The sequence below is a fragment of the Spodoptera frugiperda genome, chromosome 30 (genome assembly GCF_023101765.2).
Source record: "Spodoptera frugiperda isolate SF20-4 chromosome 30, AGI-APGP_CSIRO_Sfru_2.0, whole genome shotgun sequence".
Taxonomy (NCBI): domain Eukaryota; kingdom Metazoa; phylum Arthropoda; class Insecta; order Lepidoptera; family Noctuidae; genus Spodoptera; species Spodoptera frugiperda.
Window position 1 is genome coordinate 278655 of NC_064241.1, and position 18034 is coordinate 296688.

At 36.6% G+C, this 18034-nt stretch overlaps 1 protein-coding gene across 1 annotated transcript; it reads right to left on the reverse strand.

Moving 5' to 3' along the window:
• Positions 1-12522: 12522 nt before the first annotated feature.
• Positions 12523-16317, reverse strand: LOC118270077 (uncharacterized). The gene is made up of 2 exons (XM_035585521.2): positions 16211-16317; positions 12523-15772 (listed from the first exon to the last, which is right to left on the reverse strand). The coding sequence occupies exons 1-2, from the start codon at positions 16241-16243 to the stop codon at positions 14891-14893; spliced, it is 915 nt and encodes a 304-aa protein (XP_035441414.2). The 5' UTR covers positions 16244-16317; the 3' UTR covers positions 12523-14890.
• Positions 16318-18034: the final 1717 nt, after the last annotated feature.

An 18034-nucleotide genomic window follows, 5' to 3' on the forward strand; every position in this document is an offset into this window, starting at 1 on the left:
TCGTTAACTGCCCTTCTAGTTGTGTCGATTACCGCTCGAGTACCCTACCAAACTTTGATGGACGTGTTACATACATGTGTTCCGGATGCTGAGGTTACATTGTCGATCTTATCTCTTCCATTATTTATGTGTCGTGTCCGACACAACGCGACATGTACTTACCAATGGAGTGTTTTAATCCGCCATGTAAGAACTGTGATTTAGCATCATGTTGTTGCTGACTGTGTTTAACAACATTTTAACTCTTCTTTAGACATCATAAATCCGTCAATGAGTATAAATGAATACTATTTATTTATTTATTTTTTAAGACGTTTGAACTGCATGAGAGAATTGATCTTTAGAGACTATTAAATTTGTTATAAGATATCTCTCAGCTCAGTGTGCCTGTTGACAAAGGCCTCTTCCAATGTTTTCCACCGTTTCCGGTCTTGAGTAACTGTTCTCCATTTGGGACTCGCAGTAAGTTTCAGCTAGTCTTCGAAGCGCTTATGTTGTCGTCCACGACATCTCACATCTAAATTAATCCCATTAGTAGTTCGATTTAAATAATATAGGTATTATGTATTTGTGTTTTCAAAAGTATTAATGATCGCAAACTGAATGTAACAGTGTACTAATTTCTTGGTAAGTTTTAACTCTATATAGGAAGTAATCAAAATCCAAATCTTTCACCGAACATGTGATGATTTGGGGAAAATTAAGATCACTGTTAATACCACTAAAGTCTACTCTTTAAGGCATTTGAACCTAATAGTCGTATATATCAGAGTAGGAATGAACCGGAGTAGTAAGCGTTAACCTGGAGCATTATATCAGAGTAAGGGAGAAGCTATAGCCGCATATCAGACTCAGAGTGAACCTATTGCAGTATATCGTAGACATTGCAGTACGTATGAACCTATAGCTGCATATCTGTATTAGAGTAATATAATCAGTGTTGGTATGAACCTTTTGTCGAATATCAGAATCGGTGTGAACCAATAGTCGAATATCAGAGTCGGTGTGAACCAATAGTCGAATATCAGAGTCGGTGTGAACCAATAGTTAGTTGTATATCAGACTCGGTGTGAACTTATAGTCGTATATCAAAGTATATTTAAATGTAAAGACATTCTAAAGGACACCTTGCCTGTAATTATTTTTTTCAAAAACTTTTTATAGTGTTTTTTTGTATGGATACGACAAGAATATTAGATACGTTGTCCTGGTAACGGCATCCTGTATGATAATTTTGAACTATGACGATAGCGATAAGTAATAAAATAATAATATACCAGTTTAAATGCCACTAAACATTAAACTAATCAAGACACTTAACTATTACAACTATTATTAAATTACAAACGTAAAACACAATAATCCTGAGGACGGCAGTAAATTACAACGGCCTAGTTGTTAGGACTTGTACAAACTAATGAAATTATGGAGCTCGTTCTTCGAGAAAGTTTTAGCAATAATTGCGGGCACAATTTAAGGTTCGCGGGTATCATAATGCCTCGTGAACACCAAACAAACCGCACCTACACCCTTTACTACGGCAGTAAACATGAATGTCATAAAATTAGAAATCCGCGACCCCATTACCGTGTCAATAAGATGTAACTACGATGTAAATGATTTGCATATATATTGCATATAAATTGTTCTCCAATCGCGACGCCCGCAATTAAGGGCATTTTGGGTCCCTTTTGTTTTACATCACGGCTAATGTCCCGACGTCCCGGGGTGACGCTGATAAAAATGTAAATGTTCAAGTCAACCTACGCGCCGTATTAGTTCTGCCAACTGTCAGGGGACTTGGAATTTTTCATTTCCCCTGTTGGGACGAATAAATCTTCCGAATCTAGAAGACGGTCTAAGGAGCCCCCTTTCTGTCCTGATAGTGTTTGCGAGTGTTAGCGAAGTGATAAATGGTACGGCGACAGGTGAATCTCTGTGCGTTTAGGATGGCCCAATCTTGGATTGTGGATTTAGATGTGAAATATGGAAGCGGGTATGATAAAACGTTCCTACACTGCCCGACGTTTCCCGTTATCGACTGATATTGATGGTCTTTTCAATGGGATATTTCAAACCGAATAATATATCCGCGTGCATTTCTATTTTGGGAGTGTACATATTCACTATGGTCTGGATAAAAGTTTTAGTACTGCGTGGTTTCAACGAAAGCATTGAACCAATTTAATTTCATTACACACTTTAGGTTTCTGCTGGGAAACATTCCTCTCGTTCCTCTGTCACTCCGCCCTCCATTACTTAAAAAACGCATAAAACAGTCGACATTTAAACGAAACAAAGTTAAAGAATTCCTTGGATCCGGTAGAGTTGGGCTGTCGCTGCAATCCGGACATTATTGTAGCACATTACACCGGCAGTAATACGACACGCAGTGCAGGGTGTCTCCCAACACGACTAACAAGGGTAAATTAAAATTCCTTCCCGCTTTATACGCAGTGGGGTCACCCTTGTTTTCAAGCAAATATCTCTGCACAAACTTAGTTAGTGTCGACCCTTCTAACAACTTTAGAATCCATCGATTGTTTTCTGACTCAATCTAATGTTCTCTTTGTGTTGTAGCAGCATTGTATGTTGTGTGTGTCGTTGCTGTACACTATGTTAACCACGTGCGTTGACAGAGAGTGAGGTGTGCACGTTATTTATGCGGTACCTGGGACGCTGCGATATTATTACACACTTGTTTAATTTCCTAAGCACCTCCGAAGGTTTATGTTTATAATTAAGTATTGTTTTCAGGTCGAGTCCCTCCGAGGAGCGGCACGAGAGGCTGTTGAGCAGGAACTCCACAAATCTTGGAATTAATTTTTATGACTCAAGTCTTGAAGTTTATTTTCCTTTGGGTGTAAGGTCGTAATTTCGCTGACAATTAAATGCAAAATGACTCCGAGTTTTATGTTTATTAAATGGCTTTAGTGATGACCACTGAATATTCTATAAACGTACTTACTTAACGATTATGATTATTATATTTCCTTTTGAATTTAAATTATATTTCTGCTTTGAAATGTTCCGTAAATTGGTACTTTTGTGTGAAAGTTTATGATGGAGCCAAAGTATCATAATTAAAGTTACCACCAGGCGAGTGAGTGGCCAAACGTCGTCCTACTAAATATTAAGAAAATGTCTCAGCATTTATTGTGTCAGTATTTATATTCAACGGAGACTGATATATCGTTTATAAGGTCTTTCAACACAATATGCCATAAACTAATTTAATACATTTTCCCGTAACCTAATTAGAAAACTTTAATGTTGCAAAGTAAACACATAAAATATTTACAAGCAAATACTATCACGAAACGAGCGCAAAATCAACAAACAATGAAGACGAATAATTTTAATTAAACCCTGGGCCACATCCTCCGGGACGCTCCCAGAAACACACAAAAAACAGGGCAAAACACAGCAAAGGCCAGAAAGGCACGAAATCTAACAAACTTCATTCAAAAATTCAATTAAGCTCTTTTGGGGGTTGCGAGGGGTTTGGGAGACAGGATAATGAGTAACAAACGCCGAAGAGCAGCTCAAACCGATCCGATTTAAAACGGGAGAAAAAAGGATCCGAGTTAATCGGTATTAGCTGGTCTGGTGGACACGGCGGACACCTGTAGTGGCTTCCCTAGCTACAGCTACAGCTACACGGTATGAGATGAGATGAGTACGTGCGCGCTGCAAATAGCATGTCTCGTAGATTGTTCGTTTTGGGCAAATGTGATTTCTGATTCGGTGCGGTTTGAATGCTAATTTATAATTTGTATTTAGTCTGGTAGTAGGTGAGGACTAGTTGTGTATATATTGGTTCAGTTTGGGAAAAATATATTGAGAGTGTTTATCTTAGTAATAGTTTGTGTTATTTATATATTTTTGTTACTCAATCATCTCAAAAAATGCTAAAGGGATCAGGATGAAGTTTGGACCAAGGAGTAGAATATGGTCTAGAGTAAAAAATAGGTCACTTTTTATCCCACAAGAACGCGAGCGAAGCTGGTAGAAGCTAGTGATTTATACAATCATGTCAAATAAAAGCAATTGGTAAAGTAGAAACTACATACTGCCTAAATGTTTGAATATTTTAACAGCAATATATCGTCGAACTTTAACAACTCAGCAACATATACAATATCAGACCACGGCTTAAAGGATAAGAAAATCAAAAGATAAAGTAACATCAAGTGAACCACATCAACAATCGAGTCCTGCGGATATTTACATCAGAATCTTATCTGCGTGCCTCCCACACGAATTTCGGCCGTTGCAAAACAACATGTAAATCAAAATGCACGTTGTTTTAATATGAATTTATGGCATGTTAATGGCGCTTGTAATTCCTGTAACGACAGGCGGAGTGCTGGCATTAATCTAGTGCAATTGTGAGTTATTGTGAGCACTGGACTAGTTGTTAATTGACTAGCTCGGTACCTCCGTGTAGGTGCCCTGTGCTTGTGTACGTAATGGATACACGGCCCGGCTCTAATAATCTATAATTGTCTTGTCCCCCATTATTATTATTAATCTTTGAACATTATGCTATGTCAAAGATTATGCTAATCGCAGATTGGACAGTAATACATTATGAGCCATGACTATATTTAAACACTAATCAATTTTAATGTAAGTGGTGGTGTTGTTTGTGGCCAATTTATTAATTATGAAATAAGTTAAAGTAGATATATTTGCCAACATGCTTGCAGATCAATATCCGATAAAACTCTAGACTTTTCTGTACTGTAATCAGAGCAATGTTTTGATGCAATTAAGCTACAAAAATGTAACCGTCTTCAACGCTACACTTAAATGTTTCCTGCACAATTAAAATAGGTTATCTGACGGAAACTGTTTCGTTCCTTACCCAACGCAGTGTCCACTGTCGATGTAATTGGCCGCGAGAGGCAATGTCTCAATCATTCCATAGATTTATTGCCAACTGTGACTGGACCTCCTATTAGTGCAATAGGCGTATAATTAAATTTAAATGTGATTTTAACTGGAAATTTATGAATGCTCTTTATCCCAGTACTGCTGAGACTGGTCTTAGTAGGAGGAGATCGATTGGACTATAGTTACCGTTATCGTGTGATATACGAGCGGATTGTCCTGTGTCGTAGATACGGGGTTCGATTAAGATGATATCTCATCGTTATCGTTATGAGTTTGTTCCAGCTGCAGCTGTGTATAGTTCTTCAACATATTATCAATGTGCATAGTGCAATGATTAGGTCGAGGAAACATAATAAATCCTCCTCGGCTGCATTGGTGATGGTAACGTCAAGTTGATTAACCATAGACAATTTAGAATAATTAGTCAATGGAGTGTGAGACTTGGGTGAGTTCGTAATATGTGACCAAATAGTTTTTGTCACAAGGAAAACAAATAATCTGAACAAATGAACAGTTCTTGATCAACCTCGTTCTGACTTTCCGAGTTTCTTTAGAATTCATTAATTGTAAGTGTTTCCCGTTACTTTGAGAGTAATAATAATTTCAATTTAATATCACACATTATGACGAGTGTTGAGACGAATTTCGATGAACTCCCACCTATCTCTTGGACAAATATATTATGGGCCGTATTTTAGAAACTAATGACGCAGTAAAAGAGGACGATAAAGATGTGAATAGATTAAATTGTTACAAACCAAGAATTGTTGTAATAAAAAAATAATACATCTGGGTAAGGTATATTTTAAAGACATTCTCTAACAATAACAATATTCTTCATTTGGTCTAAATGATTTAATGATAATGGAACTAACAATTCAACCTCCCATAATCTACAGTTAAGAAATAAAATTCTCTTATGCGGAACGAATGTCGACAGGACACCTGGTTTGTGTTTCGTTAGTAGTATTGCACTTTGTGCCTTATTTTAATAACATCTGAGTTTAGTTTGGCATTGATGTATAGATACAATAATTTTAATGTATTATTATGGTAATTTTTGAGATGGATTAAAAATTTTGCATTGGGTTATTTTCGTCTAACGATTTTGTGATTCGTTCCTACTCACAATTTTACTCCTTGTTATGTAGCTAATTTAAAAAGGTTATACAAATCGTGCTCTGAATAAACTAAATCATGAAGGATATAAATGAGTATAGAATCTTCACAAAATACTCTACCTTATAAAGCTAGTACTGGGAACTCAAGTCACCGTTATAATCCTTTAATAAAGAAACGCATTATGTTAATGCCACGAATGAATATAAAAGAACACAAAAATGTGAGACACTCCCAAAAGAGGCTCTAATTGGCACCTAATAGCACCACATTGCCATGTAACACCGCCAGCAATGGAAAGAGGAAATAACCATAATAGTTTCTCGCCACAGCCACCAGACGGCGCGGCGGTCGTATTTGGCATGCTCGGAGTTGTCAGGAACAGACTGGAGACACCTCAGAGTAATCCGAAGCACTCTCGCAAATGGATCTCATTTGGGAGCTGCCGTTACCAGCTAATATCTGTCGCCTAAGCAATTAATTTACTAATTAGTCGATTGAGTGCGAACCAGCCGCTTCGTAATGGCATCGCTATAAGATGACATTATCTTAACTCACTTAGACTCTGCTTCGCTTTATTAAGTCAATAAGTATATTAGGGAGACTACTGCCAGGAAAGTTGCTCGTAACTGAATTAAACTTTAACTTGTGATAATAGTTCGGTTTTGTTTCAGACTGTTCATTTATCGAGCAAAGTTTTCAAATTAGAGATGAATGTATATTCATAGCGACTACGGAGGGATATTATTGCAATGCAGTTTATATTGTAGTCTGAATGAAATTGTATGCAGTGAAATATCTGCATACTGGTTACTCTCATTGAGTAAGTACTGACAACTTCGATATTATTCAATGAATGGAACTCACACGCATATAATGTTGTATGATCAATAAAAAATGCTTTCTTGCTCGGCCTTTCCTATTCAAACCAAAATTTGGGAACGAGCACCTAGCTTCACTGACAGACACATTGACGGACAATTCAATTTGACGTTTCAAAAGTGCCTAATTAAGGATTAATTGAAATAAATGCTTTGACTTTGATAACGCTTTCAAAGCTTGTGAATTTCTTGGACTTTATAATTTATCAGAATGCTTCTCTGAATAAATCAAAGGCCAGCTGATGAATACACAAGCTATTAAACATCCTATTGAAGTGTAAAATAGGTTTAAAACTTCATTTTAAACACTAAAATATAAAACAGCCATATTCTCAACAAAAGTAATATCTTCATAGACACAAACGGGAAGTAATAAAAACGTAAAGAAAGCGCTTATTTAGTGCATAAAATAAATCTGTTTAGAGTTCAAGTCGTTAAGAACCGCGAAGGGTACTTGTGCATAATCCGAGGCACTCTCTAAAATGGGTGTCAGTCGAGGGAGAGGACCGAGAGCAGAGTAATAAAGTAACTGGTGAATGTATAAGTACTCAAAGATTATTGCTGCGGAGCCTGCATCGCTTTGTTTTGTATCATTCCCTTGACACTCCCCTTTTTTAAAGCATCTTCAAATCCCTCGCGAGTCTTATGGCTGTCTGCTTTAGACGCGGATGTTATTAGATGGGCTAAATATTTGTGCATTGTTTTGGTGGCGAAATATTGTGGAGTTGTGGTTGTTTATACTGTTTTGTTTAAGTGTATTGAAACACAAAAGTTTAAATAAAGGTACGAAATGCTGTCTGTGTAACTATATAAAATGCATGTCTTTGTGTAGCATCTAATATCTAAGAGGCCCTATACAAAAAACAATATGAGAACAACTATAATGAAGCAGACGAATTTAAGCTATCAGTTTCTGCGAGGGTGATGATAATACTTATGTTCCTTTCAAAGTTAAAATATTCCTGATCTGTAAAGGTTATGCTCTTAAATAACAAATGAGTGTAATAATAACTACAGCGACCGACAGGAAGTACTAAATTATGCATTGCCCAATGTTTACGACGAGAAAAAGTCCAAATAAGAAAAGTATTAGCGTTAAATTTGAATTTTATGAGTGAACTTAGCCGACCCTCTGAGAGAGGACCCGAGGGCTGCCCTCCTCTCTAAATAATAAACCTGGCTAATGATACAAAAAATCTTAATGAAAAATCCCCATTGAATATTTATAGGGGAAATATTAAAGTTGGCGAGATGTAGAACACGGCGGTACAAGAGATTACGTCTTGTTACAAATACAAACGGAGGCTTACAAATAAAACGAGCCTGCTAAGTTATGCTAAATGTTACCTTTGATGGTTTTAAAATGGGGCCCTGACTTAAGTTCTTTAGAAATGCCATTAAAACTGTTTTAAAAATTCATCAGTTAACTGTAAATGTTTAGGAACAGTTGTTCTTGCTGTTGATGTTCACAGTTAAAATGCTGAAACAATGGATGAAATATCGCGCAGCTCGAAACTTGGACGTTAGCTTAATGCACGCTTTATTCTTTGTTAAAGTATCGGCACTGCACTAGTTCCGCGCATATTTCCATTTCATGCGACTTAATAATCCTTTGTATCCCTGACATAACTCTGTATGGGGATAATCTATTTATTAATCGAGTGACGTCACGGCTAAACAAGTTAACTGCGACAGAACAAAGCCATCCATCCATTTAAGGCTAAAATGGTGATTTTTATCGTACATGGCATCACTCCAAACCATTGCTCGTTGCGCTCAACTCGTGAGCGAAAAAAGCGCAAAAAGTGTAGCGCAAACTACATTTTCCGGGCCGCCGCGCACCGCGCCGGGACACGCGGCTCTAGTTGCATTCCGGCGAAACGTAAACCTATACGTTATACTGCTGTCCTTGTAAATACTCACTGTGTATTTATTTTATTTCAATTTTAAGTACGTTTCTGGTAAAGCAATAAATTGAGGACAAAATATTTTCATTGTGTTGTATGTGGAGTGAAATGTTTCGTTACGAATCAATATGTTCCTTTTTATGATGAAATACGTCATCGTTTATTCTACGTAGTTTATTAAGTTTAGTTAGGGAATATTTCCAAATAAATATATTGTTTATTTTACCTGTTTGCTCCGTAGTTGTTCGCTTTGAGAATAAACATTGACATATATAATTTAATATTCATGTTCTCTGAGACAGGACATGTCGTGATCAGAAACTAGATTATTTAATACATAAAATAGTGTAGACACATCAGGAACGGAATTCCCATATATACGTACTCCTATATAACATGCTATGTAATACTATTCTTAAGATTTACAGTAGCAACACTCAAAATATACAAAATGAATATTATCTGACATATTCAAACAGCTATTTTGTCTATAAATTCTTAGCAGAAGACTACTAAAAGCCTTTTTATAATAAAAATAATACGCCTCGATATTACAAGCGACGATAAAAGGAATCTTAATGTAGCACATAAGCATACAATATACATGAAACTGATACATTTCTTCAGTGACGTTATGAATTGTAAATGTAGGAAGATGGTACTAATATCATAAATGGAAACGTGTGTCTGTTTATTTGTCCGTCTTTCACGGCAAAGCGGAGCGGGAAATTGACTTGATTAAGTGGAGAAATAGTTAAAGGGGTGCAAAGTGACATCAGATATTTTTTGTCTCTTTCTAACTGCTATTGCCCTAAAATGGAGAGTGGAAATTGGTATGGAGCATTTCGTAATTTTCAGGGTAGGACTATTTGTAACTAAAAAAAAATACCGCATAATTTTAATCTGTTCTCAACCCTATAAAAATACCCATGCGAAGCTGTGTGCGGAAAGCTAGTAAAAGATATAAAAATAGGGTCTGTCCTGATGTGTAGTTAGGTTAAACTTGCACATACGATCCGTCGGCTAAATGCTAACATTCGTGTGACAAATGGCAGGGCTTGGACGGAGGCGCGTGGTCTGCATGCCGAGCCGCTAACTGAGGCGGGATTATGATGTACTGCGACTACTGAATTTATCGTCCTCTGTCTTCTGTTCTGAATTTTATGGAAACTTGTGAATATATCACTGAAGTTCTTTCTTGACATTTTAATTCACGGAACAACTCTTTGTGTGATTCACAAATTGTTGTTCCGGGTTTGGGAAATTGTATGTTTGTGAACGGACCCACGATGTAGGAGAGAATTCTAGTGTAAATATAAAATATAATAAATTAAAAAAAAGCATATTATTTTTTACTTGATAAGTGATCGAGTTCATGTCCTTACTATTACAGTGAATTACTATTACATTTCAGAGACAATGTGTCCAGTAAACACCAATATATTGACCGTTTTTAACGTGACGATAATGAAATATTTAATTTGCACGACGTGAAAAACGAGAACATAACGCATATAAAATAAACATCGAATACAGATAGCTAAACAAAGTCGAGTAATTTATTTTCTTGAAGAATCTGGTGGAAAGTTGAAGCGAAACGCGTCCTGCAGCGAGTATTGATTTAGTTGAGTAGTTCCACTAAGTAATACTAAGTATAAACGATTCATCAGGCTCATTAAAGTCGGTAAACCAAGTTGGGAACAAAATAAAAAGAAGTAAATCTGAAGTTTTCACATCGAGAGAAGCAATAAGTTTGTTACTGTGGTCCAAGGTGAGGAACTGAAGCGATTTCATCGTTTTCAATGGTTGTGGAAATACCTAATATTTTCTGCAAAGATAACTAAATGTGTGAAACCTAATTTAGCAACAAATATGCCACGCACTTTAGGAGACAATAGAAGGTATAAAAATTAAAAATCAAATTAGTCCGTTCTGTTGTTCAATTAAAAAATAATAGATTGATATTTTTTATACAACCAAATAAACGGAGTTAAGTTTAGGAGTGGGAGGTCGTTACGTCACGTTACCCTATAAAATATAGAAAATCGTGACGTCACACGATATTTGAAATCAATGTATCGTCGAAAGTATTGAATTTTGTAAAAAAATTAAAAATAAGTGTGTGTGAACCTCACTGGAGATGCCACTGCATTTCCCCGATACCAGTCTTGACGAAATCCCGTGCCTATCAGTGGTAGAAAAGCACAAACTAACCTGGGAATCACCAACGACGGGGGCGCTTCTAGGGAGGACGCCGGCCGGTCAGTCTTTTCACGAACTAACACACAATTCGCACTTTCTATTGTTTCCACTAGTCAGGCGGGTATAGATCGAAGACTAGAACAGTCAGTGAGCAACTAACGAGGTTTTATTTCATGAAAATATTAATATTTACACACACGCGCCGAAATTCAAGCGGCCATTGTTCACGTTTTTTCACACACTGGCGCGGGGTTCGCAAGCGTCCCGCGCGCTGATTGGTCGACCGGCCGCGCTCGGAGAATTGCGCGGCAAATTTGAATGAGGAATAGCAGGCATTTTGATGGAACTTTGTCACTGTAACCTGTTGAATGGTGGCTGTACCTATTGCAAACATTAATTAATTGTTTTAAAATATGACATCTTTAAAATGAGTTATTAAGGAAAATTATACATTGGACGTATAAACGAAGGCTTTTGGTAAGCTGGCATAAAAATGTAACTGTAATGCAACATGGCAAAATCAACCAACATAATACTTCTAGCAAGTGTGTATGGTTCCTATGACTTCCACCAGCCGCGGGTTCCGTGGAAACAAAGTGTGGTTGGTCCAGTTGGAGTTTTATCAGCAGTTTATTGGGCGCACTCCCAACGATGCCGGTCTAATGAATAAACCACTACGTATTGGAGACAAACATTCCTTCCACTACACCAGCACCAACCCACTCGATACTATATGTATGTAGGTATGTATAGTCGATACATTGCAACATATATGGAGGCACCTACTACTACACAGCCAGGTTTATGCATGCAGTGTGCTGCTGTTTTGAAAAAAGAACATAAAATACAAAATCTGTGGAACCATTTCTAGTAGGACAGTATGGGGAAGGATTTAAAAACTTTCTTCTTTGTTCAGTATTTTACCCGAATATAGAAAATGATTATAGTTATTTTACTGATACCTTCAGTTACTAATATACTTTTACTTCAGTTACTTATACTTTTTGTGAATTGACGTACTGCTGAAAGAGAACTTAAAATGAAATTCCAAATATAGACATAATATTTGTGGTTAAGTTTCGAAGTAACAGTTGTTATATAATTGATTAAAGAATTTTAACGAAGAAAGAAATGTTGGTGCTAATTTTTGAGGAAGATATTAATGGTAAGTTTAGTAACATACTAATTAACATTAAAGTAATTTATACCACAAGTTTTCCTTCACAAAAACGCACACTACACATATTATTATATGCGTTAAAATGTAATTGGTTACAATAAGTAATGTAGTGAACAATCCCCGGCGCAACAGTGTCAGCTCGGAAATGGAACACATTTGCGGCATTTGTCCGGAGCGCGGAAAATATACAACTTTTCCGGTCACTACGCACAATAACCGCCAGCTCTTGTACTCAACTAGTTGCACTAACTTATATACTAACTTCTACACAAGAACTGTGTTTTCATTGTACATTACTATATTTTTTTACTTATAATTTTGATATTAGACTTTTTTGTTTTTTGTTTCTCTTAAAAAAATCTTACGGTTAAGTGCTTACCGCGGTATTCAGAATCATTTGGTTAATGGTTTAACCCGGTCCTTAGCAATCGTTTTCGATAAAATCGTTATAAAAGAATTGTTTAAATAATCCCTTAATGTCTCTGAGTGCGGCAGTAATACACATAATAACGTTAAATTCGTATTACCATCTTGAACTACTATACAAATAACAAATGTTTGAATAATGTATTTACGTATTTAACAAGAGTGTAAACCAAACAACTCTGTAATATCGTAGTGAAATTAATTTAATTCCGCTGAAACGTAGTTCCATTCGAAAACAACATTGTTTTCTACGCCGCCGTTATCCTGTGTCTCGCATAAACTTTGCGAACAAAGAACGCACGCATGCGAACTATATTAAAAGTGTGCAGTTCTCGTATTCTCGTATGAAGTAACAAATTGTGCACGGCCACCATTTTATTGGCTTGGAGTGATTCCAGCGCCGCGCTGTGTGCGTGGCAGCGCAGCGGGCACAATATTCACAAGTACTGAGTTACTCCCCGGACATGGACATTGGACACAACTGTGCCTCTCTAACAATACATTCCACACAGAAATCTTTCCAACTAAAGCTACTTGCATTCCGTAAAACACTGCATTGCTAAATCACGAACCAGTTCCAAAATATCCAATACGATTTTCTTGAAATGCAGTCACAGTTTTTATAGCTCAATTTTTAAATGAAAGCCAACGAGCTAGGTGCCAACATGTCTGTATTATGAGTTATGAATACGAAAATTGCTTTTGTACTAGAACGTTAACATAACCATTACACGCAATGAATGAAGTGGTTTAATTGAACCGTAAACGTGTTCCGTCGGTTAATTTATTACAATACTAAAATACCAAGACATGTTTATTAACGAAGTACGTCGTGAGAGATATTAAACTAAATCACGGAATAAATTTCTACGATCAATTCTATTAAGTTTCCTTCATTGGAGGCTTCCATGCGGAAAATATGTTTATAAGAATGTGCCGCCTGATTGCGAACCGATCGACGCCTTGACGGAGGCATGCCCCGAGCCCTCCCCCCCTCGTCAACTCCAACATTAAGTTTGAAGTGATGTCTTGATGAGATGTATTCTTACCTAAATTGCTTACTTCAAATAGAAACGAAATATTGTAATGACGAAATATTTCACTCAGTATTATTATAACAAATGCAAACACAACAAGATTGTAATAAAAAATACAATTGCGCGCCGCAAATTGAATAGGTTTCAGTGTTATTTTACAATTTGTGTCGAATTGTACGTACATTTACATGACAAAGGAGGTAATTACAATTCAAGTCTCGGTACTAACAACAGAACACGTAATAACTGCAGCGGCGAACAAAAGTGTCCTATAATTTCGCTAAACTTTAATATGGCCGGGTAAAGTTTACAAACAATCCAAAATTAACAAGATTTAAAGTCTCAGAAACAAAATCCGGGACGTTTAACGAGTAAAAAGCATTATAAAAAGTGGTGCAAACTGGCTCCTGTACAAAGGCAACTTCTCACAGCGCGCTATGAAACTGTCACGCCTGTGGCTGTTGGAACTACTCCAAGCTCCCAGCCTCTATTTAACCGAGCCCGATCTAATTACAATCTTAAGATATCACACATAACGTCCATTGTTGACTGGACGCGCTTTATGCAGTGGATGCGGTACTCGGTTTGCTTTTTTAAAAATGTCCTTTTGCCAATTTTTTGTTATTCTGTAATGGTGAAGGATTTTAAAGGCTTTATGTTGGGTTAGTTATCTTCGCTGATTAAAAGTTGTAAACTACGGTAAGTTTGCCTATTAAATACTTTTTAATAAATAATGTTCCTGCCCGTTATTCATAACTTCGACAATGTAAATATTAATGTTCTGTATAAGAACAGATAATATTGAAACAGTGATTCAACATCAGAAATGAGGTCGACAACATAATAAGTTCCTGTCTGTTTGGCTCCGATGTGGGACAGGTTACCCCCCTTTTGTCGGTTATGTCTTTAATCCCATTTAACCAATAAAACGAGTTATCTATGCTTCGGGCTACTACAGAAAGTTTCGAAATAGAAAAATATCATAGTAATATGTGTTGCTACTTGCTATATGAACTCCTTCTGGGAATAGGACTTAGTAATAAGCCGCACAACTTTGGATAGTACTAAACTAAAACAATTATTTTTGGTAACACAATAACATTGTACACTAACACAAACACAACTGTGATAAAAATAAGTTAGTTTAAGTGTTTGTACAACAAACATTTCAAAACTAATTTTAGCATCAACAAAACAAATAATAATAATGACGAAAGCACAACATAAACTGATGAACTGCTAATTCCATGAATCAGTATCAGAGAAAACTTTATACAAACCGAAGGGTCTGTTATTATGAATGTTATTAGAGGCCAGATAACCGTACAAATTATTGTAATTAGCTTTGATCCCATACAAACTTGGCAAATAGAACCCATAGTTGGATAGGAAAACGGCGAGCAATGGGTCTGCAGGCAAGTGATTTAAACTGTTATATCTATACGGTACAAGCACCCTATCCGTACCTCGTGAGGGATTTTGAACTTTACGCTGCAGTGATAATTCATAGTTTGGCAGTTTATCCTCTGTTTTGATATTGTATTTGGACAGGATTCGGTAGAATGTGGATGTAAGATTTTGGTTTTCGTCAGTGGGCGGATTATATTGGTAGCCGGCGCTTTCTGTTGTGTCTACTTCGGCAGGCGATGTATCAATATGTTCAGTCACTTCGTAAGTATTTGATGTTGCAGCTGTTATAACATCGACGGTCTTCTCTGTTGACACATCGGTCTTGGAATCAACATCTGGAAACTCCAAAACACTGTCGACACTAGTATCAACATTGGGATTCCATACCTTTTTAGCTTTCCTTACATTTTCTTTAGTGTGAACTGTGATTTGATCGAGTTTGTCTATTTTAATGGTATCTGGTTCAGGATCCATAAACATTGCAGCAGTCTCTTTAAAATTTTCATTTTCTTTTTCAGTAATTGACCTCTGTTTATAATTCAAGTTGTTATTAAAATCATCCCGTGTCTTTGTAGGGAGGTAAACAGGATAGTCAGTTGTTGTTATTGCTCCTCTTCTTATTTGTTCATAAATATCATTGTGTGACATCGGAATCCAGCCATCGGAGTATATTGTTTGTTCCGCTGATATTTGAATGGCGAAATTGATGACCTACAAAGAATAAAATACGGATTATTATCTTTTGGTCTTTATGAATGTTGATGAATTGTCAAATGAAGCCCTCACATCATTTGTATAGGTATAAGCACCCTATACGTACCTACAATTATAAGTACCTACGAATACAGAATAGAGTGATTTCAGAAAAAAATTAAAATAGTTCAAACTGTAGTTAGGAATCTAGTTTACGTTAAAAACTACACGAGTAATACGTTCCCAGAAATCCAATGTAAAATCAAACTAATCAGCAGTTAATCTGGTAATCACAAATAACAAAGAAAAGCAAAATATTTTCAACGAGCCTTCAAATGAAACAACCAAGCAGATACGGAGTCACTTTAAAACAAAAGACGCCAACTGCCAACTGTGAAGTTTGAGACAAGCTTTCCACCAAAGAAAACACTTTGCAAACAATAAAAAGCGACTCACAGTAAGTAAGACGAAGGCCCGGTGCCTCAGCATGTCACCACTTAGGACGAGTGCTCGCAGCCAGCTCTCGAGGAACTATGACAGCTCGCCAGGATAGTGGATGCACGTGCACGCATAAGTAAAGCTAAGTTACATGAGAAAGCGACAATTTTATGGGCCATTGTCGTTAGTTTTGGAATGTTAGGATTAGTTCTTATGATCGGTTGAAAACTAAGTAAAAAGATTTACATATTACAATTCTTAAAAGAAGTTTGATAGAAATGAAAGCATTAGTGAATACTGAAATTGATTTTATAACATGATAGAAAACTTAGTTCCAGTTGGAAATGTTAGCTACGTTACCTACTTAAAAAGAATACTCATATATAAATTGGACAAAGTTCAACAAACAAAGTCAAAACGTTAGCTCTGAGAGCACTTTGTGAAGGAAAATATTTGTTGCAGTGTATTGTGTCTGTGTTGGAATCATATCATGGACGCAGCTTAACCGACTACAGCGCTGGGCGTGTACAAGCGTTTTCTCATCTTAATTGCTTCTTTGCGCCACTCAGTGGGACAAGGAATTGCTTTCAAGCGCAAGCCGCAATCGCACCTACGTTTACATTGTCTGTCTGTTTGTTTTACTTTATTAACTCTAAAGACTTTTTTACTTTCTTAACGATAAAATGGTTAACGTTGTTTTCTTTATATTTATCGCGATAGCTAAAGTTGGCATAGTTTCGGCAAAAAGGTTTACTGTGTCGCTTTGTTTGTTGAAGGAATTACGCTAATGGGTGTGCGTCACTTGTATTATCTTTTTTTCTTAACATTACCTATATTCTTGACAAGTATACATTTTGTACGTTATCACTGAAATTTTATTTTGTATCTAGCAAAAGTAATATTTTTTAATCTCGTCCTTATTTCGATATGAAAACATACGTTAATAGCACACATTAGCGCCATATGTTATAAAATCACCTCGTAAACCTCTAAAATCCCAAAACTTCTAGCCCAATTAACTTGCAGATAAAATTCGAAGCGCTCTGTAAATTTTTGTTAGCTGCGGTCGACGACAGAGGGCGTGCGGATACACAAATTTATCTAATTACCGACCGTTAAAACTCTCTTGCAGACTTCAATTATGCGTTCAACAGATCTAAGTGAAATCTCTTAATTTGAACAAATTATTAGTACCTGCTTTAAGTGAGCAACTTGGAACATTGGGCTTTTGAAGTCGTTCGTCTTTATGTGTTGTGTTCTAAGTAATGTCTGTGTTACGTTTTGCTAAATACATTACACTTAACAAGATGTCTCAAGAATTCCACATAACGTGACAAAGTAAAGTGCTTCCACTAGACATATTTTTCGCCTAACGTTATTTGTCTCATTTACCTTGAGGTACGCTTGTCGTCATAATACTGGGAACATTTTAGCAAAAAGAAACTCGTTGACAATTTAGGATATGTGTTTATTTTTATCTTTCGCCTAGGTCCTTAGTTTCATCGTTTGTTACATCATACTCATCTTATACGGTTAATAAATAATTTCAGAAGATTCTCCAAAGATAACTTGCAACAAATGGATCACCGTATAACATCCCAACTGCTCATAAAGCGTTAATCTCAGGAAGCATGAACATTGAGCGATAGCATCAGCGTCTAAAATTATGAATCTGGTCCTTAGTGGCGCGGGCTCGTGTGATCTATGGCACTTGTAACGATATGATCAGGAGACGCGACACCTGGCAGCCCGCCTCATAACACTCGTCATCCAGGCCACCTTGCTGCCACGTCATTATCATTAATCTCCGCCGACTAAGATTGATGACGTAAATATATTCAC